The following is a 20,490-nucleotide window of genomic DNA, read 5'->3' as shown; positions in this document are numbered from 1 at the left end:
TTGGCTTTTCCACTGTATAGTAGCTTTTATTCCTTATAGAAATAAGATACAAACTGGCAAATGAAAGAACTTGAAAACTTTGTCTCACCTTAGTGTTTCTGTTGGGTTGAGTTTGTGTCTGTGGTCAGTGTGGAGACTAAAAAGTCAGATCTTTGTTTGGATCAGTCTGCAAATATAGATCGTATCTTTCAGTGATAAAACAAGTGTTTTTTTTTTCTTTTTTACTATTTAAAAGATGAGACTAGAGAGGAAACAGGAATGACATGGAGCATAGAAAAGAGCTGAGGCAGGTGTGATAGAGGTTAAGTGCAGTGTGAGAAATGTTTGACAGGAGGGGGAAGGAGGAAAACGTGAAAAGAGACTCAGAGTTGAAGAGGTGGAGGTGATGCAAGCTACAAATAGAACCAAACAGAAATGAGAGTTATCAGAAGAAGCTAAGCGAGCACTCAATTTAAAAAGGGAGGAAAGGATATAGGGTGCAAAAGGATAAGAGAGAGGGTTGAGGGAAAGGGTATGCCTCTTTATACAGCAGTAATTAGAGCAAGGCTTCTCCCCCGTGAGGCAAATGCTCACACGTGCACTGGTAATAAACATGCATGGTTGTTGCCCTTTATTGCCCACTGAGTCCCCCTCTATGGGAGGTAAATAGGCTTCTTTACCTCCCAGTCCACATTAAATATTTCAATGAAACCTATTGCCTCGGCCCATTTTTCATCTACAGTATTGTGCAGTCATACTGTACCCATGTTAAAACAACAAAAGTCAGATCACAGTCTTTAAAATAACCATAAATGTTGTTTTAAATAATGTTCTAGCAGGTTTACTTCATAAACATCTGCAGTGTAGACGCAAGGATAGCACATCAGTAAATGTACATGATAAATAAAACATGTCGCGTGTTATAAAGGCTGTGGTTTGTTGGGGATATTAACTGTTTAGTAGGTATGACTTGGTCAGTTAACCATATCTTATTCATTACATAGCTGCTGCAATGTAAAGCTTTATGAGTTTCTGTTAGTACAGGACCTTTTTGCATCACCATGTGAGATGCATACCTACAGTATATGCTTATGATGAAATGTTGACTATTGATGTGAGGCCACTTAAAACTGGCCTCAAAGTTTATTGTGTGTATATTATATTATTATTGAGGTCATAGTTAAAGGTGGTGTTGTACTGGACTACATTATATTCAGAGTTGTCCCTAATATTATGACCCTCTCATGTATGTAGCTGGGGAGGACAAAAGTATAGAGACAGCTGTACATATTATTTAGTCCACCTTTAACTATGAAGAATAATAATAAACATATAATTCAATTAATACATTTATGACAATTTCACCAAAAACTGAAACATTTCGAGCTTCATAAGCACAGATGTTAAGGTGGAAGTGTTGCATTGAATTGCATACAATTGTGCAGGTGTACCTGATAAAGTAATCAGTGAGTGTACAGGCACTTTATATTTGTCTGTCAAGCTGCTTACCTTTGTGTGTGTGTGTGTGTGTGTGTGTGTGTGTGTCAGTAAGGGAAAGGTTAGACAGATGCATGCTAACACACTATTGGTCCTGACACTTACAGGATGTGCCAGTTCAGAATTCTTGCACCAAATAACAGAGTGTGTCTATCTGTGCTCATGTCACTGTTTGTGTTTGCATGTGCATAATTTACATAAGCCATGTGTGTCCCTTGTAAAAACAGTGTGAACGTGGTGTTTGTTCCACATCTGCTTCCACAGTACCCTATTATGCTTAAAGCTGTTGAAATCTCTTGAGAGAGTTGTTATAGTGCGATGTTTTGCCCACTTTTCTCTAGATTTCTTTATGTTTCTTATGCAGATCTTTCTGTCTGTATCTCTGTTTCTCTCTGTCCAGATTTGGAAAGAAAAGAGAGGAGAAGAAGGAGTCAAAGGCGGCTCTTCAGCGACAGAAGTCAGACCTTCTGAGCGACTATGAGCTCGAGAGGATGAAAGAGGAGAGGGAGAGGTGGGACTGTTCTGAGGATGAGATGATTTTATTTTCTCGTGCTCTAATTTGCTGATCTACAGACTCAGATACTGTTCAGAGTAGGTGTGTCTCCTCATGGAGGAACAGTCTGGAACAGCCTTTAGTTTGCCTCCTTAATCACAGCTGATTGCACACACATTTGAACCATTCCTTTTTTTTATTGTTTGTGATTTTTTTCCCATTCTTTCTGTCCTTCACTGCTTTAATCTTGCCATTCTTAAACTAATAGTTGCATTCTGCATTGGCTGTTTAAAGATGAGCTAGCTCTTCATTTGTCTGTCAGAATCGAGGCATCACATCCTGAGCTGAAAGAGCACCGGACCAGAGACCAACAAAGTGGTGGTGGCAGGTCTACGTACCCACATGTGGAGGATGATGACACAGATCCCAACTATGCCCGAATAAAATCCTTCAGGGACAGAGGCACGGGTTCGGTGCCGCAGCCTCAGTCACCTCCCTACAGCGTAGTTCAGCACGCACGTGCTCGCACCCCTTCTCCCCAGCGACCTTCTGTCTTTCCAGGGCAGGGAATTCATGCCAATGACCCTGGAGCCCGCCCTGATGATGACCCCCTTGACAGACTGTATGCCAAGGTCAACAAACCAAGGGGAACTGGTACCACATCTCCTCCTGCTCCTGCTGCTACCAATGACAGGTAAGACACTATGCCTTTTGTCAAGATGTATGTTATAAAGGCCTGGAAAAATCTCTTGGTTGTGGGTGTCCGTGTGTTTTTTCAGTAACAGGACATTTGGTTAAATATTTTTGACACAGTTGCAGAACTGATACAGTTTGATCAGTCTGTCTCAGACATAATATTAGTGTGTAAAAGATCTCATAAAGGATTGTTATTGTTATTGGGTTTTTTTAAACCTGTGGATAAATCTCTGCCCATCTTGAAGCTTCACATAGACGGGGAGCCCCTGGGTGCAGCACCAAAGGATAACAGGGGTTGCCACTGTGTGGGCTCACCTCCCTCAAGAGCAGTTGTAGAGCCAAAATATGTCATCAGAAACAGTTTGTGGACACAATGAATATGCCCAACAAGTTGATAAATAAGCCCCACTGGTTCTTCTTTAAATCCACCTTGTGTCTCCCTACTCTGTTCGTTCCCATCCCATTTCCAGTTTTACAGTGGAATATTATCTTTGTATTTCTCCCTCTAATTTCCCGTTCCCTGCCTAAATCATGTTCATCTGCCGCAGGCCTGTATGTGTGTGTGTCTGTACAAAGGAATGATGGAATTGTCTGTGCTTGCTTTGAGCTTAACTCCGAGTGTCCACTGACATACAGTACAGTGTGTGAGAGACAAACTGTGTATCTCAGTGGAAAAAAAAACACCTCAGTCCTTGCTCTTTAGTTTATTATGTGAGTCACAGCTCTGCTGAATATATCCACGAGTACACATATTCCTCACACATCCACCTTATGTCTGTACCCGTCTTTAAATGAGAAAGCAAACCCATTTGATGGACAGTTCCATGCTTCATTGAAATGTTTTCTGACACTGCCTATTCCATATTGTTTCTTTCTGGTACAAAAAGTGATTCATTATGGCAAGTCAAGACTTCTTTGACCTTTTTACGATTAACAGTTAAAAAATTTGCTAATACATAAGGGAATGGGATCCAGCACAGTTCAAATCTCACTTTAGTTTTAGCCAGTTTAGTGCAAAGTTGAAAAGAAATATACTGTACTAAGGTCAAAGGTGAAACCACTGAATATAATCAAATATAAGTATATAGTTTAAATATAGATAAATGCAACTTAAACTTCAGTCTCCTCTTTAATATGTATGTTGTCAAAAATGTACCTTTCAAAACTAATGTTTATTCTTCATTTCCAGCTCTTCACACATCCCATAATTTCTCATGTGCTTACAGTATTATTTGGATGAATTAAATATGCATATTTCAGAGCTCAGATAGTGACAGTGCTAATTTATGACTTATTTTCTTACTTTTAAAGAAGTACGATACTTAGATTTTGGAAACCTATATCCATGGCAACAGCAATCCTGGCAGATAGTGCTATTCATTTATCATTACTTCCTGCAACCTGATGATGCAGACAGAAGGAAAGCCAGGTACTGGCTGACAGTAATCGATGGCGCCAGAAAAAGAAGGTAGCGTGTCAGCAATGTCTGTATGTGTGTGCCTCTATGTTACAGTGTGTCAAAGGGGCCCAGAGCCGCAGTATGCATGTGGGAGACGGAGATAAACAAAATCACTAAGGACTCCGTTCCATCAGCACCTCGACAGAGCAATGAAGCGTACCGATTTTCACACAACCACATTAAGATTGATGCAGTGGCAGAAACACCACCAGTGTGCAGCCCACAAATCTACAAAGTTGTGTGTGTTTGTATACTGAATATACGTAAGATGTAGTAGCCGCTTGTTTTAAGCACGTTTTGGTTGTTAAAGATGTCTTTAAAACTCAAACAGTACAACAGGCATTGGCTCATCCTTGATAATGTTGGATAGTGACAATAGTTAAAAGGATACACAGCCACCAGCTCACACTACACTGCTCTGTATGACACAAACAAAGGATGAGTACTGTAGGATGACCCAGGTGATGCACAGTCCTTACAGGCGCACCTTAACAAATAGTGAGTTACTCAGTTTAGTAGCTGATTAAACATTCAAGAGCAGCTTAAATATTTGGTAAACAGGACACAACTTTTCATTAATGCTGCTGTTAAATATTTAGTTGCTACTTTCACCTCCTGCTTTTTTTGGCTATTTATTGTTAGTTAAGAAATTAATACTGGATATTTATTAATGGAACGGTAAATTTTTTTTATTGTTTGTGTGCCACCTGTCTTTTTTTTTTTTTTTTTTTTACTAATGGTGAATCAAGATGTGTAATTGTATATGAGATTTTGTTTAAATCTCAGTAAGACACAGTGGAGCTGACAGTGTATCAGCAGTATTCTACAGTGTATTGTCTTTGTTCACCAGTATAGTCTCTGTGTACTGGAGCTACTGGTGCACCTCCACTAATTCAAGAAGCCCCCTTTGTGATTTTACTCTGGGACTAGGCCTGAGTGAAACACTAAAGACATTTATAAATGCAGAGAGTATACTTTCATATCTCTATGATAGAAACACTAAGCGATCAGTTGTTGTTCCTGAACAAAGTACTTAAATCTGTTGAGAGCTCCATAAGTACTCCAAAGTAGTATTAAAGATTAGAGAAGATCAGCCTTGCACCACCTGGGAAATTCTTGCCCATCACCAGAGACACCTTGAAACTCACTGATACCCCTGCTTTATTTGTGTGTTCCTGTGAACACAGTTGACTGGCTGGCATGTTTTTGATTCACATAAACAGCAAGGTTACACACAGCAAACAACAGTTCATGTCAGTTTCTTCAGCCAGCTGACACAGTGTGTGGGTCTTAAAATATAGTCATCTGCATTTCTCAGTATATATTTATGTCTGACTATATGCATTTGTGTGTGTGTGTGTCATGAGATTTATTTATTAGTGATTTGCTCTATTATGGAAGGACTGTTATTTAATGACAGCACAGTGATAGATCATACTGTCTGCTTCTCAACTAGCTCACTGTCTTTAATTCTAATGGACTCAATTCCGTGTGTTTACTCCAGACATAAACCTATTACACACATGCACACACACAAATACATAAAGACAACAGAGACCACATATTTGGTTAAAATTACACACACACAATAACATGGATGCATTTTGAAAAAGAAGCACAGAGACTTTCTCTCTCGCATTCATTCCTATAAACACAAGCTTTATTTCCATTGACTGTAATAATTTACTGTCTCTCTCATTAGACCCGTTGCTTTCCTATCTATGTTTTTCTTACCGTTGTACACTGTCCTTCTGATGAGCCCTGTGTTTTTGGCAAATGTACATCCACATAAGTGTTTTCAAGCCTTTTTCAGCTTAATGATAAGGCCATTACCGTGTGATCACCTGCACTGCCCCAAACCAGGTTTTTGTCATCATCTACATATTTTGTCCATACTAGAGACAGTTTTAAAAGAAATAATGTCTCCAGGAAAAAAGTTTGGCTGAAGGACTAAATCATAGTGTAAAAAAAGAAGCATTTTCAATTTTTAATAACTTACGGTGAACATACAATCATTATCCTGGTGCTTACCCTCCTGCAGCTACACTTCAAGTGACAACATGAATGGGCACATGTGAGGGCCTTAGCGACTTAAACGGGGCATGGAAGTAGAAGTGGCAAGATAAAAATGTCTAGAAGGACGTTTGTCAGATGATTTTAAAGTGGAGAACAGCAGTTGATAATGCCTCGTGTATATAAGCACACACACTTTCTTTCTCACTCCTCACGTCTTCTCAGTCAAACCATTTTCTCCGACTTCAGCACTCACTCACTTAACTGCATGTACAAAACAAGTATTTAGTGTAGGATGCCAGACACACACACACACACACACACACACACACACACAGAGGCTGTTTTCTGAAGTAACCACCTAAGCCTTGAATGAGTGCTGCCCTCAGTTTTCTTCAGTGGGTGCACCCTCCCACCCTCACTATACTAGCAACACCACCTAACCCTTCCAAGTGCCTCTGACAGGTTACCATAACAACCATGACCTCTGGCACTCCACCAGTTAGAAAACCATCAGTCTGGAGACACCAAAGTGGAGTGAACATGAAAGAGAGAAAGGTACTGTGTAGCACATGAGTGAAAGATAAGCAGCGCAAATAACATCAAGAAAGGACGATTAAGATGCAGTGGTGTGTGTGTATATGTAGGTCCAACATGTTTGACCTTTTACATTCTACATAATGTTTGGCAGTTGGTCCTATCTCACAGTGCAGTTGTTACACTAAGCTGACTGAGCATCTGCTGGACTAATAGCCATTAAACAATCATACCATTTATTGAAGAGTCAGTGTTCCCTCTCTTCCCCTCTCTCTCTTCTTGGTGTTACTCCATTTGCGTTTGTTTTGGGTTTGCTTGACTAAAGAAGATAAACATGTTGGAAGTGGTTTTGCCATTGGCTTTCACTTATCCCACCATCTGCCATTGCGAGAAACTCTGAAGACTTTATCTGTTTGTGCTAGAAGAGCAGCCGTCCTCTTACTGCTTTGTAGCATACAGTAATAGTATTTCCTTCTGCAGAGCAGTCCACCAGATTTCCTGCGAGATACTTGTGCGTGTGACCCAATACACGGTGTAGCAGTTACTAGGACTCTTGGTGACATTTTCATCACAAACGTTTGGCTGCTAAAATGCTACGTAAAGGCATAAGATTTAATTTTCCTACCGGTTATGTCCCAAAGACTTGTTTAAGCAAAATATATCTTAGTATTACTGTATTTCACAATAGAGTACATCAATGCAAACAAAATACATTCCCAAAATGTATATTGTGAGTCAGAATAGTGAAACAGAGACCAAAAGAGACATAGAGGGAGCTTTACAGTGAAGAAGAATGAGCTTTTAGAACTGCTTGGCCAGTCACTGGAGAGGCTCTCTTTCCTCCATGGTAATTAATCAGATGTTCTCTCAGCTCATTGAGTGCTACACATACACACAGACTCTCACCCATACACACAGGTCTTTTTCTTTATTTTTTACATCTACAAAATGTTTGGGTTCACCACATCTGTTTCTTTTTGTAGGTGATTAGTCCTGGTGGGGATTTAGGGTGTATCTTTGCTAATTTTGGGTTGTTTCATGATTCAGGCACTACTAAATATTAAAACAAATAATATGCACTACTCACTGGTACTGTAAATCACAACTAAAAGGCCCATTAGTCAATGAATGAGCAGTAGTTTGCAGGAGTGATTGAAGTTTTTCATCACATTTTAGACAGACATACACAGATCTAATGCAAAACAGACTGTGTTTATGCAGCAGCTACACATGTAGTTTCTTGCCCTTATGACTTGCAAAACCAAGTCTCTCCACAAAAACAACATTGGTTGTCTGTTTAAGGTTAGTCAAAGAGCAGGATGTGTGTTTGACGGGAGCTTGTGCTGGATGAGTAGGTATCTGTTTAGTATCAATCACCAGCTTCTGAAATGTTGACAGATTTTGAGACAGGGCCTGTATCCCATCTTCTTTTAGTGATGAAGCAAGTGTTTCTTATGCATTCACCAGATGTTTTACTTGTCCTAACTTTAAAATAGTACTGGAGGTGCGTATTTGTTCCACAAATTTAGAGGAGGAAATTTGCCTCGTTGTGGAAGCTGTGAAAAGAAATGCGGAGTTTTCAGCCAATATAAAAACTGAAAGAAGCAGGTGGATTTAAGGCCCATGTGAGTGAGAAGCTGGAAGTGTTTTTGGAGCTAAAAGAAGGTAAAATGAAAGGTTGAGTGGGATTAGAAATAAAGAGGAAAGGAAGCTAAAGAAAGGATAAAGGGAAAGGGGTGAAATGGAAGAGAGCTATGGAGAAGAAACAGCCAGCTTGAGCAATTGGTGCTAAACGAACAAATTAGTGGGAGGAAGTGATGAAGAAAAGGGCGATGTAATTCTAAGAGCAGAAAGAGATACAGAAGGACCGGGATACAGAAAAGAGAAAGGGGAAGTAAAGGGTGCGGGAAACTGGGAAAATGCACAAATACTGTAAACAGAACCTGAACAGAAAATACTTAAACTAGAAAATAAATAAAGAGGAAGGATTAATTTGAAGTATAAAAACAGGGGCCCAAGGAGACATGAGTGGACCCAAGTAATTGCAGGAATGAGAATAGTGAATCACCTAGTGAGGAGAATAGAGTGAACCGAGATGCTGGGAGTAGAGGATGTAAAGAGGACTAAAAGAGAAGAATGACAAGAGGTTTGAGGGGGGGGGCACAAGTGATGGAGAGCAGATGAGAAAAGGGCCAGAGTGCGTTTTCCGGACTCAAAAGTGCGTGATTCAGCCTGGCTAATAAGGAAAAGCTCTCAAGAGGCACTTGTCGGCCCCATCCCTTCCTCCCCCTCGCACTCTTTCTTTCAGCAGACCCTTTCTATGTCTCTCTTCTCCCTGTCATACTCTCTTGGTCTCATTTATGATTTCCGCTTCTCATATTTGCACAAGTAGATGTCAATGAAAAATAAATTCCATGCAAAGGACATCCGCCTGCGATGGAGCACGTACACGGTAAAAGGACACATGGGCACATACGCTCTGGTTCTTAAAAAGATGAACACTAAAAAGTTCAAGACACAAACTGTATATGCTCAAGGACTGAACTAGCTTTAAATGCCTTTCATGTTTTATTTCCCTTTATATAGATGTATTCTTTCTTATGCCTTGTTCATTCAGAGAGAAAACATGAGTTCAGTAGTGGCAATTCGTAACTAAGCAACATGCAGACTTTTTGTGTGTGGGTGCGTGTGTTTCTGTGTGTGCATTATATTTTGTCTTTTATCCTAATTCACTAAAAGACTTTTATGGCTCCTATGCAGCGCATTACTTGTGTCTGCTCTTTTACCGTGTGTCAGAATATTAGTGGGTGCCTTTTGTGTGATTATTATTCTAATTAAAATGTACAGTATATACAATATGTGTTTGTGGGGATAGAGTGGCTCCTCGTAGCAGGGTGCGCACCATGATATGCTCACTTCCCAGCTGGCTGTTGTTGAGCATGTCAACTTATTCTTAAGGTGAGCTGGAGTGACTGCTCACACCCAATGCAGTGATTTGAGAAATTCTTATTCAAGCTAGAATCAAGTACAGTCTACTGGTACACACACAGATAACACTATTAGCGCTGGGGGCAACATCTTTCCTTCTGTTCTGTGAGAGCCTCAATGTGCTGCCTTCCTAAGTACAGTAGTTTTATGCCAGAACCTTCCCAGATCTTAACCTACTGGTAGCTGATGAAAAATAACCCTCAAATGAGTCATTTTAGCAGCAGTTTGGGAAGACGTGACTAACAACATTGTGCTGTTAATCAAGCCAAAAAATACATATGGGTCTTTTTAAGGGCTTTAAAAAAAGCCTGTTTTGTTGTTTAATTAGGAAGAACTTGTACTGCTGATAATGGAGTATGTGAGGGATGCGCATTGATTGTGAGAACATCATTGGGCAAGTCGAAGAAAAGCTCAGTTGTTTCAGAAACAGACATTTAGTGAACCCATTTTGACTGCAACCACCCTCTGTATCACAGTGAATAAAAGAACAAAAACATGGCAGAAGTCTCCTGTACACTAACGAGACAAGATGGATCTTCCCATCATATATCATAAATTAAATAAAGGAACACCAACTCAGCTACTGTGAGGAATATAATTAAAGGACAATACAGCCCAATCATGTACAATACATCTGCCTAATGTGTCTGTGGTTAAAATCAGCAGTTAACCCCTTTCGTCAAGTGTAAGTACAGCTTTAATGAGATGCCCTTTGCAGCTATTGTTGTTGGCTGAGGTGTTAAGCTAGTAGGGCTCCTGACACAAACACACACACACAACTGTTAATATCAAGGGGGAATGTTGAGCCAGACAGCCTGCCTATGTGATTTTATGCCAGCCAGTTTGCCACCTGTAGTACTCCCCCTGTCTTTGGTCCAGATTTTACTCTGAAAGGCAGCTGGCAATTCTTGTATAAGCAGCCCATTGATAAATGGGCTGGTGACCGTCAGTGGAGGTTTATAGCTACAAATAGACACGTGGCACACCTTGATCCTTGTCATAGGGTGGAGTGTCCCATTTTGTTCACAGGGGGAGACTTTAGCGCCTTTGTTTGTCAGGTGTTGCAGATTATCTGGTTTGTTTGAATTATTGAAAGGGTGGTTCCAGAGTTTGGGAGAGCAGTTTTTATTTGAGTTATTTATTTTTGGACCCACATACATAATCTGTCAGAAAGAAGATTAAACATACAGGGATGGCTAAATTATCTATCTGGATCTCCTGGAAGAACAGAGTATGTGCTCGGGCTGTGTGCGTGCTCGGTGTTTAAAGGCCTGCTAAGTGTTCAGCTAAGTGTGGAGCATGCCTATTGTAGGACAGTGGACAGTACAGAGATGTTTAGCCTGATTTGGGTGGTAGGGGGTGTGTTATGCGCAGTAGGGGATAATGGTGACCTAGTGGTTAACTTTTGATTATAGATACATTCATGATTGTTGTTATGATAACTTTTCTTTTTCTTTAGCGATAGCCTCTAGTGGCTGTTTTAATTATAAAGGTCAAAGTGTTTATTTGTCATATGCACAGTTAGGGAACGTGTTTCCCTGTACAATGGATTCTTACTTTTCCGTCCACACGAACGCCACATAATACAAGTGAAATATAAAGTGGATGAGCAATAACACTAATATAAATAGGCAGTAACACAAGTCTATAACTTTGTATCATACTGTATGTAAGTGTGGAGTAAAGATGCTTCTTAAATCCTCACACACACATATGAATAAAGGAGGGGTGTCAAAATAATGTTATGCTAGACAATATTAAACCTGTGCACCACACACACACACACACACTGATTGTCATGGTGATAGGATGCCAGCACCCTCTGTCACTGTGAGTGTCTCTTTTGCACTTGCAGGCATTTAGACAGCTAGTCTGATTGATGTCATGGCAGTCGATAGAGCGCTAATTACTGCCCGTGCTTAGATGGTGCCGCGTAAGGAGCACTGTCATATCCTGTCAGCTGCATTTTAAAAACACGTGTCACTTCCTGTTAGGCTATAGAGGAAAAGAGAGGAGCAGAGCAACGCGACAGAATGTACGTGCCCACTCCGCATACACAACTGCAGTGAATTACTGAGTCTTTCTTTCGCACATTCTCTCTTCTCCTGTTGCTGCCCCTCTCTTTCTTTTTCCCCCCTCTGACCCACCTGCCAAGATTGGTGATCCTTTGTTGTCAAACTTTATTAGCAGAGACGTCAGCTAATTAAAACCAAAGACAAGCTTGGGAAATTGGGAGGAAGAAGATGATAAAGGGTGAGGTGAAGGAGGGAAACGAAGGCAGGGCAGAGGAGCTGGAGATGAGCAGATGATAGAGTTTAAGATGGAGTGGGAGGGAAGGAGAGATGGATGGTATCAAGGTGGGGATAGAGATGACAGTGGAGATGATTGCCTGCATAAACTGTAGCGGGTAGGATGAGGCGAGAGAGGGAGAAAAGAATGAATGGAGGTGTGAGAAATTGAAATTAGATTGAAAGAGTGGCAGATTTGTGAATATTTACTGCAGTAAATGAGTTCCAGTAAAAGAAAAGGTGGAAAAAACCAGAATCCATCACAGAAATGTCAAAATGATAGAAGATATACAGCAAAGTAAAGAAAGCTCATATCCATGTAAACAGATGACGGACAATAACTCACACTGATTAAGCTGCTTTCATTAATTTCAAGTAGTCCAGTGTGTGTGTGTGTGTGTGTGTGTGTGTGTGTGTGTGTGTGTGTGTGTGTGTGTGTGTGTGTGTGTGAGTGAGTGAGTGAGGGAGGAACTGTAAATGGAAGCAAGCAGCTGAGTGTGACAGAGATAACGCATTGACCTGTGTCTGTTGTTGTGGTCTAGTTGATCCTTGTAAGACACAGCTGATAACGATCCCCCACCCTACAACCAGACACAGGGGAGAACACAGACCAGCACGTGTGGACGTGCGGAAAGAAAAAGACTACAACTCCCTCTTGTCATCATCAGTCAGTATTTAGCTTCATTTCCTCTGTTCTGTTCCCTCACTAATATCGACTGTGGTTTGTGTCCTGTCATTGCCAAGAACTGATACCAGCCTAAAAATAAAATCATTTTTGCACTGTTCATTTATGAGTTTAAATGCTAATTAATGATTTCTCCTGTGTACTGTAACAACATAATGAATTCTGTTAAAAGTTACAATAGGGTTATACTATTATAAATGATTTTTATTTTTTTATTTAACCTTTATTTAATGACGAAGATTGCATTGCGATTAAAAATCTCTTCGAGAGTGTAACAACTCAGTTACAAACAGTACAAATAAATACATAACGTCCTCTCATTAGTCAAGCAAGCAGTTGATAATAGAAATAAATCAAAATGTGTAAAAACACAAAAGGCAAAACCTGAGTAAATATCCCCCTAAGTCATATGCACTATTTTAAAGCATGACAACAAATAGAATAAAAAAAAAAAACCCTGGCTGGTACCTAATGAAGCAATGATTCCACGCAGTGAAGCTTTAAATCTACTCCAGAAAACATACAAACAAAAAACAATTAATGCAATTTTAGCTCCATTTGTGAAGAGTTCCATTTATGAGGAGGTGCATAAAAAAGGCTCACTTACCAAATTCAGCTTTAACTTTTGGTACCGTCAGCATGTTCTGTGATCCAAAAGCACAAGAACACCCAGCTTTTCTTTCAATTCACTACACAAATAAGCCAGAAAAAAGCCAACAATTGCTTTATGAATAAAATAACTCCAATGGAGGAGTGTTAGACAGATCAGGAAGGTCCAACCAACATGAGCATAAACAGTACAGTGATGGGTAAGAAGTTTACAATTTGTAATGAGCCTTAAAGCGCCATGTTGCACAAAGTCCAAAGAATTCAGACACTGAAGTGAAGCATTACATGTACCACCTCTTAAGCTTCTGGATCAATAGCAGTTTGTTTTCAAGCTTTATTGATTTTACAAGGTGGTTGTCATGACTTTGTGCTTGTGCTAATGAAAGGAAATACCACTTTTCTGTTCCAATGTTTTCAGGTTAGGTCAGCAGCTCTGCCAGTATGCCATTATCCTTTCCATATGTTTGTTCCCCTTCAGGAATACAAGACTGGCACACACTCCCTGCTCTCTGCTTCTATTTCTCAAACATGCCCCTTTACATATTGCTGGATTGTTTAGCTTCTCATTTTTTCTCTACTTGAAGTACTAGTTGTAGCACACACGCTCGCTGTACACACACGAAAGATCAGACTGAGCCAAGAGTCTGGGTAACATAGTGTATTTCCCCTGTGCCGCATCTAAGACGAGACCCTACATTACCAGTACATGTGCATTTGAGTGCTTCCATGTGGATCGCTGCTTGTGTGGAGGACTACACCAAAGTCCTCAGGCAGATTTCAGTCAAATTTATGAAACCTGTCCACTTGGTCAATCTGTTAGAAAGCACTGCATGATATTGACCTGTCTTTTCTTTCCTATTTTATCTATCCATCTGTCTTTAACTGCTAAATCTCTTAATTAATTTATCTGATACGAGACGGTAGATCTTTAGGTGAATATGACAAATCACTGTTAAAGTAAACTTGATAATTTCTTTTAAAAGTATAGCTAAGCTTTAAATAAATAAAACATATTTAGAAGAATTACAACCAGTGCATTTTTCTTTTGCTGGATGGACTGTGTTGCTACAGGGTTTGACAGATCCCACATTATGTCATTAAAAATTAATGTTAAATATGCATAACTTGTGATCATATGTCGCATTTCAGCCCGATATCAAAACTGGAGTCTGGCTTTTAGTTGGATTTCATGACAGAGGCCCCAAAAATAATTCAAAACAAGCCAGTAAGGATGTAATAGAAAAAAAAATACACCTCTTATAAACAGTCTTGTAAATATTTATAGGCTTTAATGACAAGGACACATTCCTTTACTGTGGACACTGATATATTGTAGGGCGTGTCTCACCACGTTATTAATGGAACAGAAGTCTCAATTATTAACAGCAGCGTTATTAACAGCTATGCCGACTCAGATTCTGAGTTTAAACATTTATAGAATTATTATTGGTGTGACAGAGCAAGAGCAAGAGATTGATCTCTTGCATTTCTGTGCGTATGTGTGTGCTTGTGAGAGAGGAAGAGAGGGAGAGTAAAAGGAAAAGGAATCTGTTCTTGCTGGGGGTAGCCTCAAGTTTTTTTTTTTGGAATACTTAATATAAATATGACTTACTATTTTACACTTTGACGTTATGCCTGATGCGGAAGTTTTATTAATTAAAGTTTTGTTTGTTTGTTTTTAGGTACACAGTCATCTACTGTGTCATACCTTAGCTATTTGACTGTTACCTTATGAGCCATTCCTTCATTCCTATAGCGAAGTTTAAATACCCACAAAGAAGTCAGAAGGTGAAATCTTACAAGGCAGCGTCTTCTGTGTCTTACTTGTTTCTCCGAGACTATCCTCCTGTAAAAGACGGCAGTAGATGCCATTTGTGCCAGCAGGTTATTATGACGAACTGTTATGTGTTATAGTTTGGTGATATCTAGCGACCATATTCATTATGACACAAGGAAAGGAGTAAGTAACAGAGTCTGTGTTAGGAGGAGGTTGCAGTGGATGGATATTTAGGACAGCCAAGTTCAATTCCAGTGTGTGGCTTGTGTATTTCAAGAGATTTTATTCCTAAACATAATGTGGTTTTATTTCCAAACAAGCTAATCAATAGATTTCTTAGTTCCTCTGTCTGGGGTCATAGAAATGTTTGCATAGATAGGTTTTTGTGCTTCTGTGTGAGTTGCATTACATGTCTTTGTGATATTTATGTATTTCTTCTTGAGCCTTCTTCTTGATTTTCCTTTTATGAGGCCATACATCATAGGAAACATTCTTTGCATGTGTCTGTGTACTTCTGAGTCTTTGTTTATGATTGTGCACATGTCTGTGGACAACAAATGAATGTTGTGTACATTTTATCACCTTATTCTCTCAGGCTCAGAGCAGAGGATGAGGGGTGTGTAAGTCTCTGTGTGAGCATATTTGCATGAGGTGTGTACTGTAGTGGTTAAAACAAAACAAACAAATATAGTTAATAGTTAATATTTGTGTGGTTAATGTTTATTTTTGCCAATGTAATAACTGTATTGACATTAGCTGTACTTAGCTAGCTTTCAGTGTATGCACCAACAGTAGTATGTGTGTATGTGCCTGTTTATGTTTGTGTGAGACTGAAGGCAAAACCAGGAAATTCAGCTCTCTTCTCTCTATCCAGTCCCTCTTCTTTGTTTCTCATTTGTTTTTACATTCATGCAAGATGACTGGCAATTTTTAACTGAAACTTTGTGTGGTTTTGCATCATCTTGTGTTATTTTACTGACTTTGTAGGCAACTACACCACTGGTAAAATTCACAAAGGTCTGTTTGAACACACCCGTATTTGTTTCATTTCTCATGTTTAACCATTTCTTTAATTTCGAAAGCATCCTAAGTATGGTGTGGCCCTAATAAACAGGAATGAGATACAGTACCACTCATGACTTGTGCACTTCATAAAAATCCAACAGGGGAACAGAACCCTCACAAAAACATTTACAACAAGGGTGTTAAGAGCCATCCAGTTTAATCATACATAACCACTCTCCAGTGTTAACTTCTCCTGTTAGTTTATGAGCTGCTCAGGGTAGCCATTACAAATATGTTGCTGAGAAAATGTAGTTACGAGGAACAAGGAGAGGGTTAAACAGTCACCTTTCTATGTCGAACACCTCTGCTGTCCAGGAGCACATGCAATCAGAAAGGACTGGTCAAAGGATGGATGCAAGAAGAAAGGGAAGATGCAAGATGTAGCCTCTAACCATGAGTGTTTATTTCTGTCTGTGTGATCTCCTTGTTATGAGCTGCCAGTTTGCCAAAGGTGTTTCCTATATATTCGGGAATGTTGTAGTCTCTATAATGCTGAATAAGGTGGTAAAGATAGTCAATTCAATAATAAACTTTGATTGAAATAAATATGACATTTTTGGATTTAAGCACTTAATAACACAATAAAGCACAACTTGAAATGCTAGTTCAGTGAAATAAATGAACAGATTTGTAAAATATGTAATTGAAAAGGAATGGAATTAAACATAATACAAAAACAAGATAAGAAAGTCAAGACTAAAAGTCACCAGGTGCAGTTTGCATCTGATTTCACTCTGTTCCAAATCCACTCTTTGCACAGTAGATAGTGTGTGTTACTGCTGACGCAGCTCTCTTACTCTGTGCGGCTAGATTACAGAGCAGAAACACACTCATATACACACAGACACTACAGTAGATGGTTTCACTATATTGCAGTACTCGATACAGTATAAACTGTACACACTAGAGTTTTTCTCTATCTACAATGTGACTTTCATGTGAAGGGTAAATGGGAACCAGATAATATTCAGAATCAAGACAGAAGGAGAGTAGAGGAAGGCACAGTGTGGTGCATAAAGACACACTACCAAAAGGACATTTAAACAGCCATGTTTTCAGAAAGCACATGCAATAGACATGATTTGTGATGTGAGACCAAGTATAATTTGTTTTCAGATGCTGCAGATATTACTCTCATTCTCACAGCTCTCTGGGTTTATGGTTTCATGGAGAGAAGGGTGAATCAGTGGGCAGGACTAAAGTAAAGAAAAATGGCCACAGGGGGAAAAACTGTGTATGCATTATAACTGCATGAAGTGCACAATCTAGCATTACATATCGTTTTGAAGGTCAGGTAGCTAGAGTTAACCCAGTTATAATTTATATTTGTTTATGTGATGAGAGCTTTGTTTTCAGGATAGTCTTACTATGAAAGAATTAATGGCTTTCAAATGACATTACTGCAGGTGTGGATAGTGACTGCCAGTCATGAGTAACATTAGACAATGGAACAAACCATTCCCCCCTGCTATAAATCTTGCTAATCTGCTACCAAGATGAAGGTGCTGCGTCATTGTTCGTCACATTGCTTCTGGTATGTAGTATGATGTAGTTCTGTTTTTTCCCACTCATCACTGTGTAACGTCTCTATCCCACAATAGCTGGACATACATGAACAGTAGAGGGTTTTTTCTTCTTAACTGATGCCTTTGTGCGGGCAGTGTGTAGACAGTGAATCACTGAATGTCTCAAGTCAGTCTCAAAGAAAGACACACACACATAATCAGTGCATGACAAAAGAAATCTTTACTTAAAAGAACTGTAGTGAGTATATACTTATAGGTGTGCTTACAGTACTTACAGTATAGATATTTTCATTAGTCGGTTTGTACAGTTTATGTTGTGTGCATGATTATTGACTCCTTGCCAGGGATAGAACACCTCAAGTTCTGGCCCAGGATTTATTAATACCATGTCTACACAGACAGTGTTTCACCTGTGTTTTTCAGTTGTCCATCTCACACCCATGTGATGGGACAGATACACTCCTACTATCATCAGGCCAAATTAGGTTGTATACCAGCTCATGCGTCATCTGTGCCATATGCCTCTAAATCTGGCCCAAAGTGTTTTTTTATGCTTCAAGTCTTCTGTCTTGCATTTTATGTATGTATTGTAACTGTAATGGCTGTGTTGATTGTCCCAACCTGTGTTAGTATGATATGATACTCCACATTTCCATTATGTGTGTGTGGATGTGTGTCTAAGCGCATGAATCACAAGGATGCCCAGGGTTTGTGCTGATGTGGTACATATTTCCTTTTTTGACAGACAGAAAGAATATTCATAGAATGATTGTTTTTGTTTTCTTGCCCTTTGCAAAGGAAAAGAAAAATGATGGAAAACATATAGATATAGGGAGTTTGCATGATTAAGAGATTAGCGTCTGTGTGTGTATGTCTTGTGTGTTTGCATGCACTCACATGGGCTGGTCAGTTCCTTATTCTGCTGGCTGATGATGCAAAAATTACTGTTAAAATAAACAAATGACCCCTATTTGCTGGATCATCATCAGGATATGAGTTCTTGAAGTGTCTTATGTTGATGCTGATGTGAGTCAGTTGTGAGAAAAACTTATGTCAAATACATACAACAATCTAAATCTGGTCGGAGTCTTGATTGTTTCACTCACTACTGAACACACTTACACTTGTTTGCGTCCCAGAGTGATATTAAATGCACTCAAATGTAGAAACATTACTGTACGTCTGGGGCCTGAAAATTAAAGTTAAAGTTTTGTGTTTCAGAATGATCTTAAAGCTTGTTTCTCAAAAACATGTTGTGTGCTTTTGCTTTTGTTCCCCTTTGTGTATATGTCTGCTTGGCTGTGTATGTCTGTTCATGCGCTGTGTGTGTGTGTGTGTGTCTATATGTAGCAGTGTGGATAGGATCCAGCAGCTAAGGAGAGAGTACCATCAGGCGAGAAGAGATGGAATGGTTCCACCTTATGAAGAACTGGACCCGCGACGCAGAGTGCATGAAAACGACATACATAGGGTAAGTGTAGCATACACATACACACATCTAAATATGGGCACATAAGGAAACAAATATCTACAGAAATGTAGCTCATGTATGTGAATAGCCTCATAGTCTCTTCATCTGAACCTTTTTCAGTCCTGATATTTATTAAACTTTTCATCAGTTGTTTCATCAAGTTGTCATGTGTACACACCAGTGCAGTATGTACATACGCTCAGTTGGCAGTCTATTATGTACACCTACTGTAGCTAAAACTAATACAGCAGTCCTCCAATAAAACTGCTGTTTTAGACTTGATGATTCAACGGTATGATCATTCTGGAGGCTGTAGCTTGTGGTGCTGTTGAGTATCCTGACGGGTGTTTCTGCGGAACCATCTGCCCAATTTAGATCAGTGACACTGTGCTACAGTAAATAACCAAAATACCTCTCATACAGTTTGATCAACACCTCTCTAGACCAGTTTTAACAAAAAAATGAACATTATCACCATCATGAAGAAGGATTTATTGCAGGACTGCTGCTGTATTAGCCAGTTTTAGCCGCGTGTACCTAATAAACTAAATGTACAGTGTGTGTGTTTTAATTCCTTATCACCTATCAGAATAATCACTGATTTTATTGTGTCTGCCGAGTGATCAAGGCCCTTTAACTGTCACTTGCAAGTGCTCTTTGACTTTAATGGCTCCTGCAGGCATTGAACTGATAGGACTGAAATGATCCACGGTTCACAGAGAAGATAAGTGCAGGTTTTACTTGCTTGTCATCCCACAGATACTGTTTTTCAAATCACAGAATTATCATCACACCCTCACAGATTCACTCCTGAGCTCAGGCAGCTGGCGTCATGTTGTTAAAAAACATGTCTGTAATGTGAAATAACAGTAAATTATTGATGCACTAACAAGAACTCACCTCCCACACTGGTGCAAGGTGTCACCCTGCAGTGACTGTGTTGGTTGCTGTTGCTACCCAAGTCTGAATATTGCTATTAAAAACATGTTGAAAAGTATCAGATTTTATTTTCATTAGTCTGGAAGTGCCATTACTGACAGTATGACAGTATGTTCCCTCCTACCTGCTGCTGCACATTTGTATGTGTGTGTGTTTTACCAGTAAATGGGCTGATGATGTCTACCCTTATTGATTATGCTTTTAATAGAGAAGGTGCATAGCAAAACCTGTGAAAAACTTTTTTAGACAATTTATTTACACAACTAATTTATTTATTTTTTATAAACATGGGTAAGAGAGCAATCTGAAAATGAGAGCTGATGATATTCAAGATTTAGATTATTTATTAGTTGTCACTGAGTGATGAAACTGTAGGGATACACAGTAACAGAGGCGACTTCAGGCTCTATATTTATTTTTCCTTTCCTGGGAGCAAAAGCAAATCTTAATCACACGCTTTCAGGACTT

At 39.4% G+C, this 20,490-nt stretch overlaps 1 protein-coding gene across 3 annotated transcripts in view; it reads left to right on the top strand.

Moving 5' to 3' along the window:
- Positions 1-20,490, top strand: part of LOC109968553 (partitioning defective 3 homolog B-like) — a 175,661-nt gene that overhangs the window by 106,070 nt on the left and 49,101 nt on the right. For all 3 annotated transcript variants that reach the window (XM_020614899.1, XM_020614898.1, XM_020614900.1), the window contains exons 21-23: positions 1,877-1,987; positions 2,292-2,663; positions 18,963-19,083. In XM_020614899.1, coding sequence (XP_020470555.1) covers positions 1,877-1,987; positions 2,292-2,663; positions 18,963-19,083 — 604 coding nt within the window. The remainder of the gene's footprint in view (positions 1-1,876; positions 1,988-2,291; positions 2,664-18,962; positions 19,084-20,490) is intronic.

This window comes from Monopterus albus, unplaced genomic scaffold (genome assembly GCF_001952655.1).
Source record: "Monopterus albus unplaced genomic scaffold, M_albus_1.0 scaffold153.1, whole genome shotgun sequence".
NCBI classification, from domain to species: domain Eukaryota; kingdom Metazoa; phylum Chordata; class Actinopteri; order Synbranchiformes; family Synbranchidae; genus Monopterus; species Monopterus albus.
The sequence above is the reverse complement of the archived record's forward strand: the minus strand, read 5'-3'. Positions and strand labels throughout refer to the sequence as shown.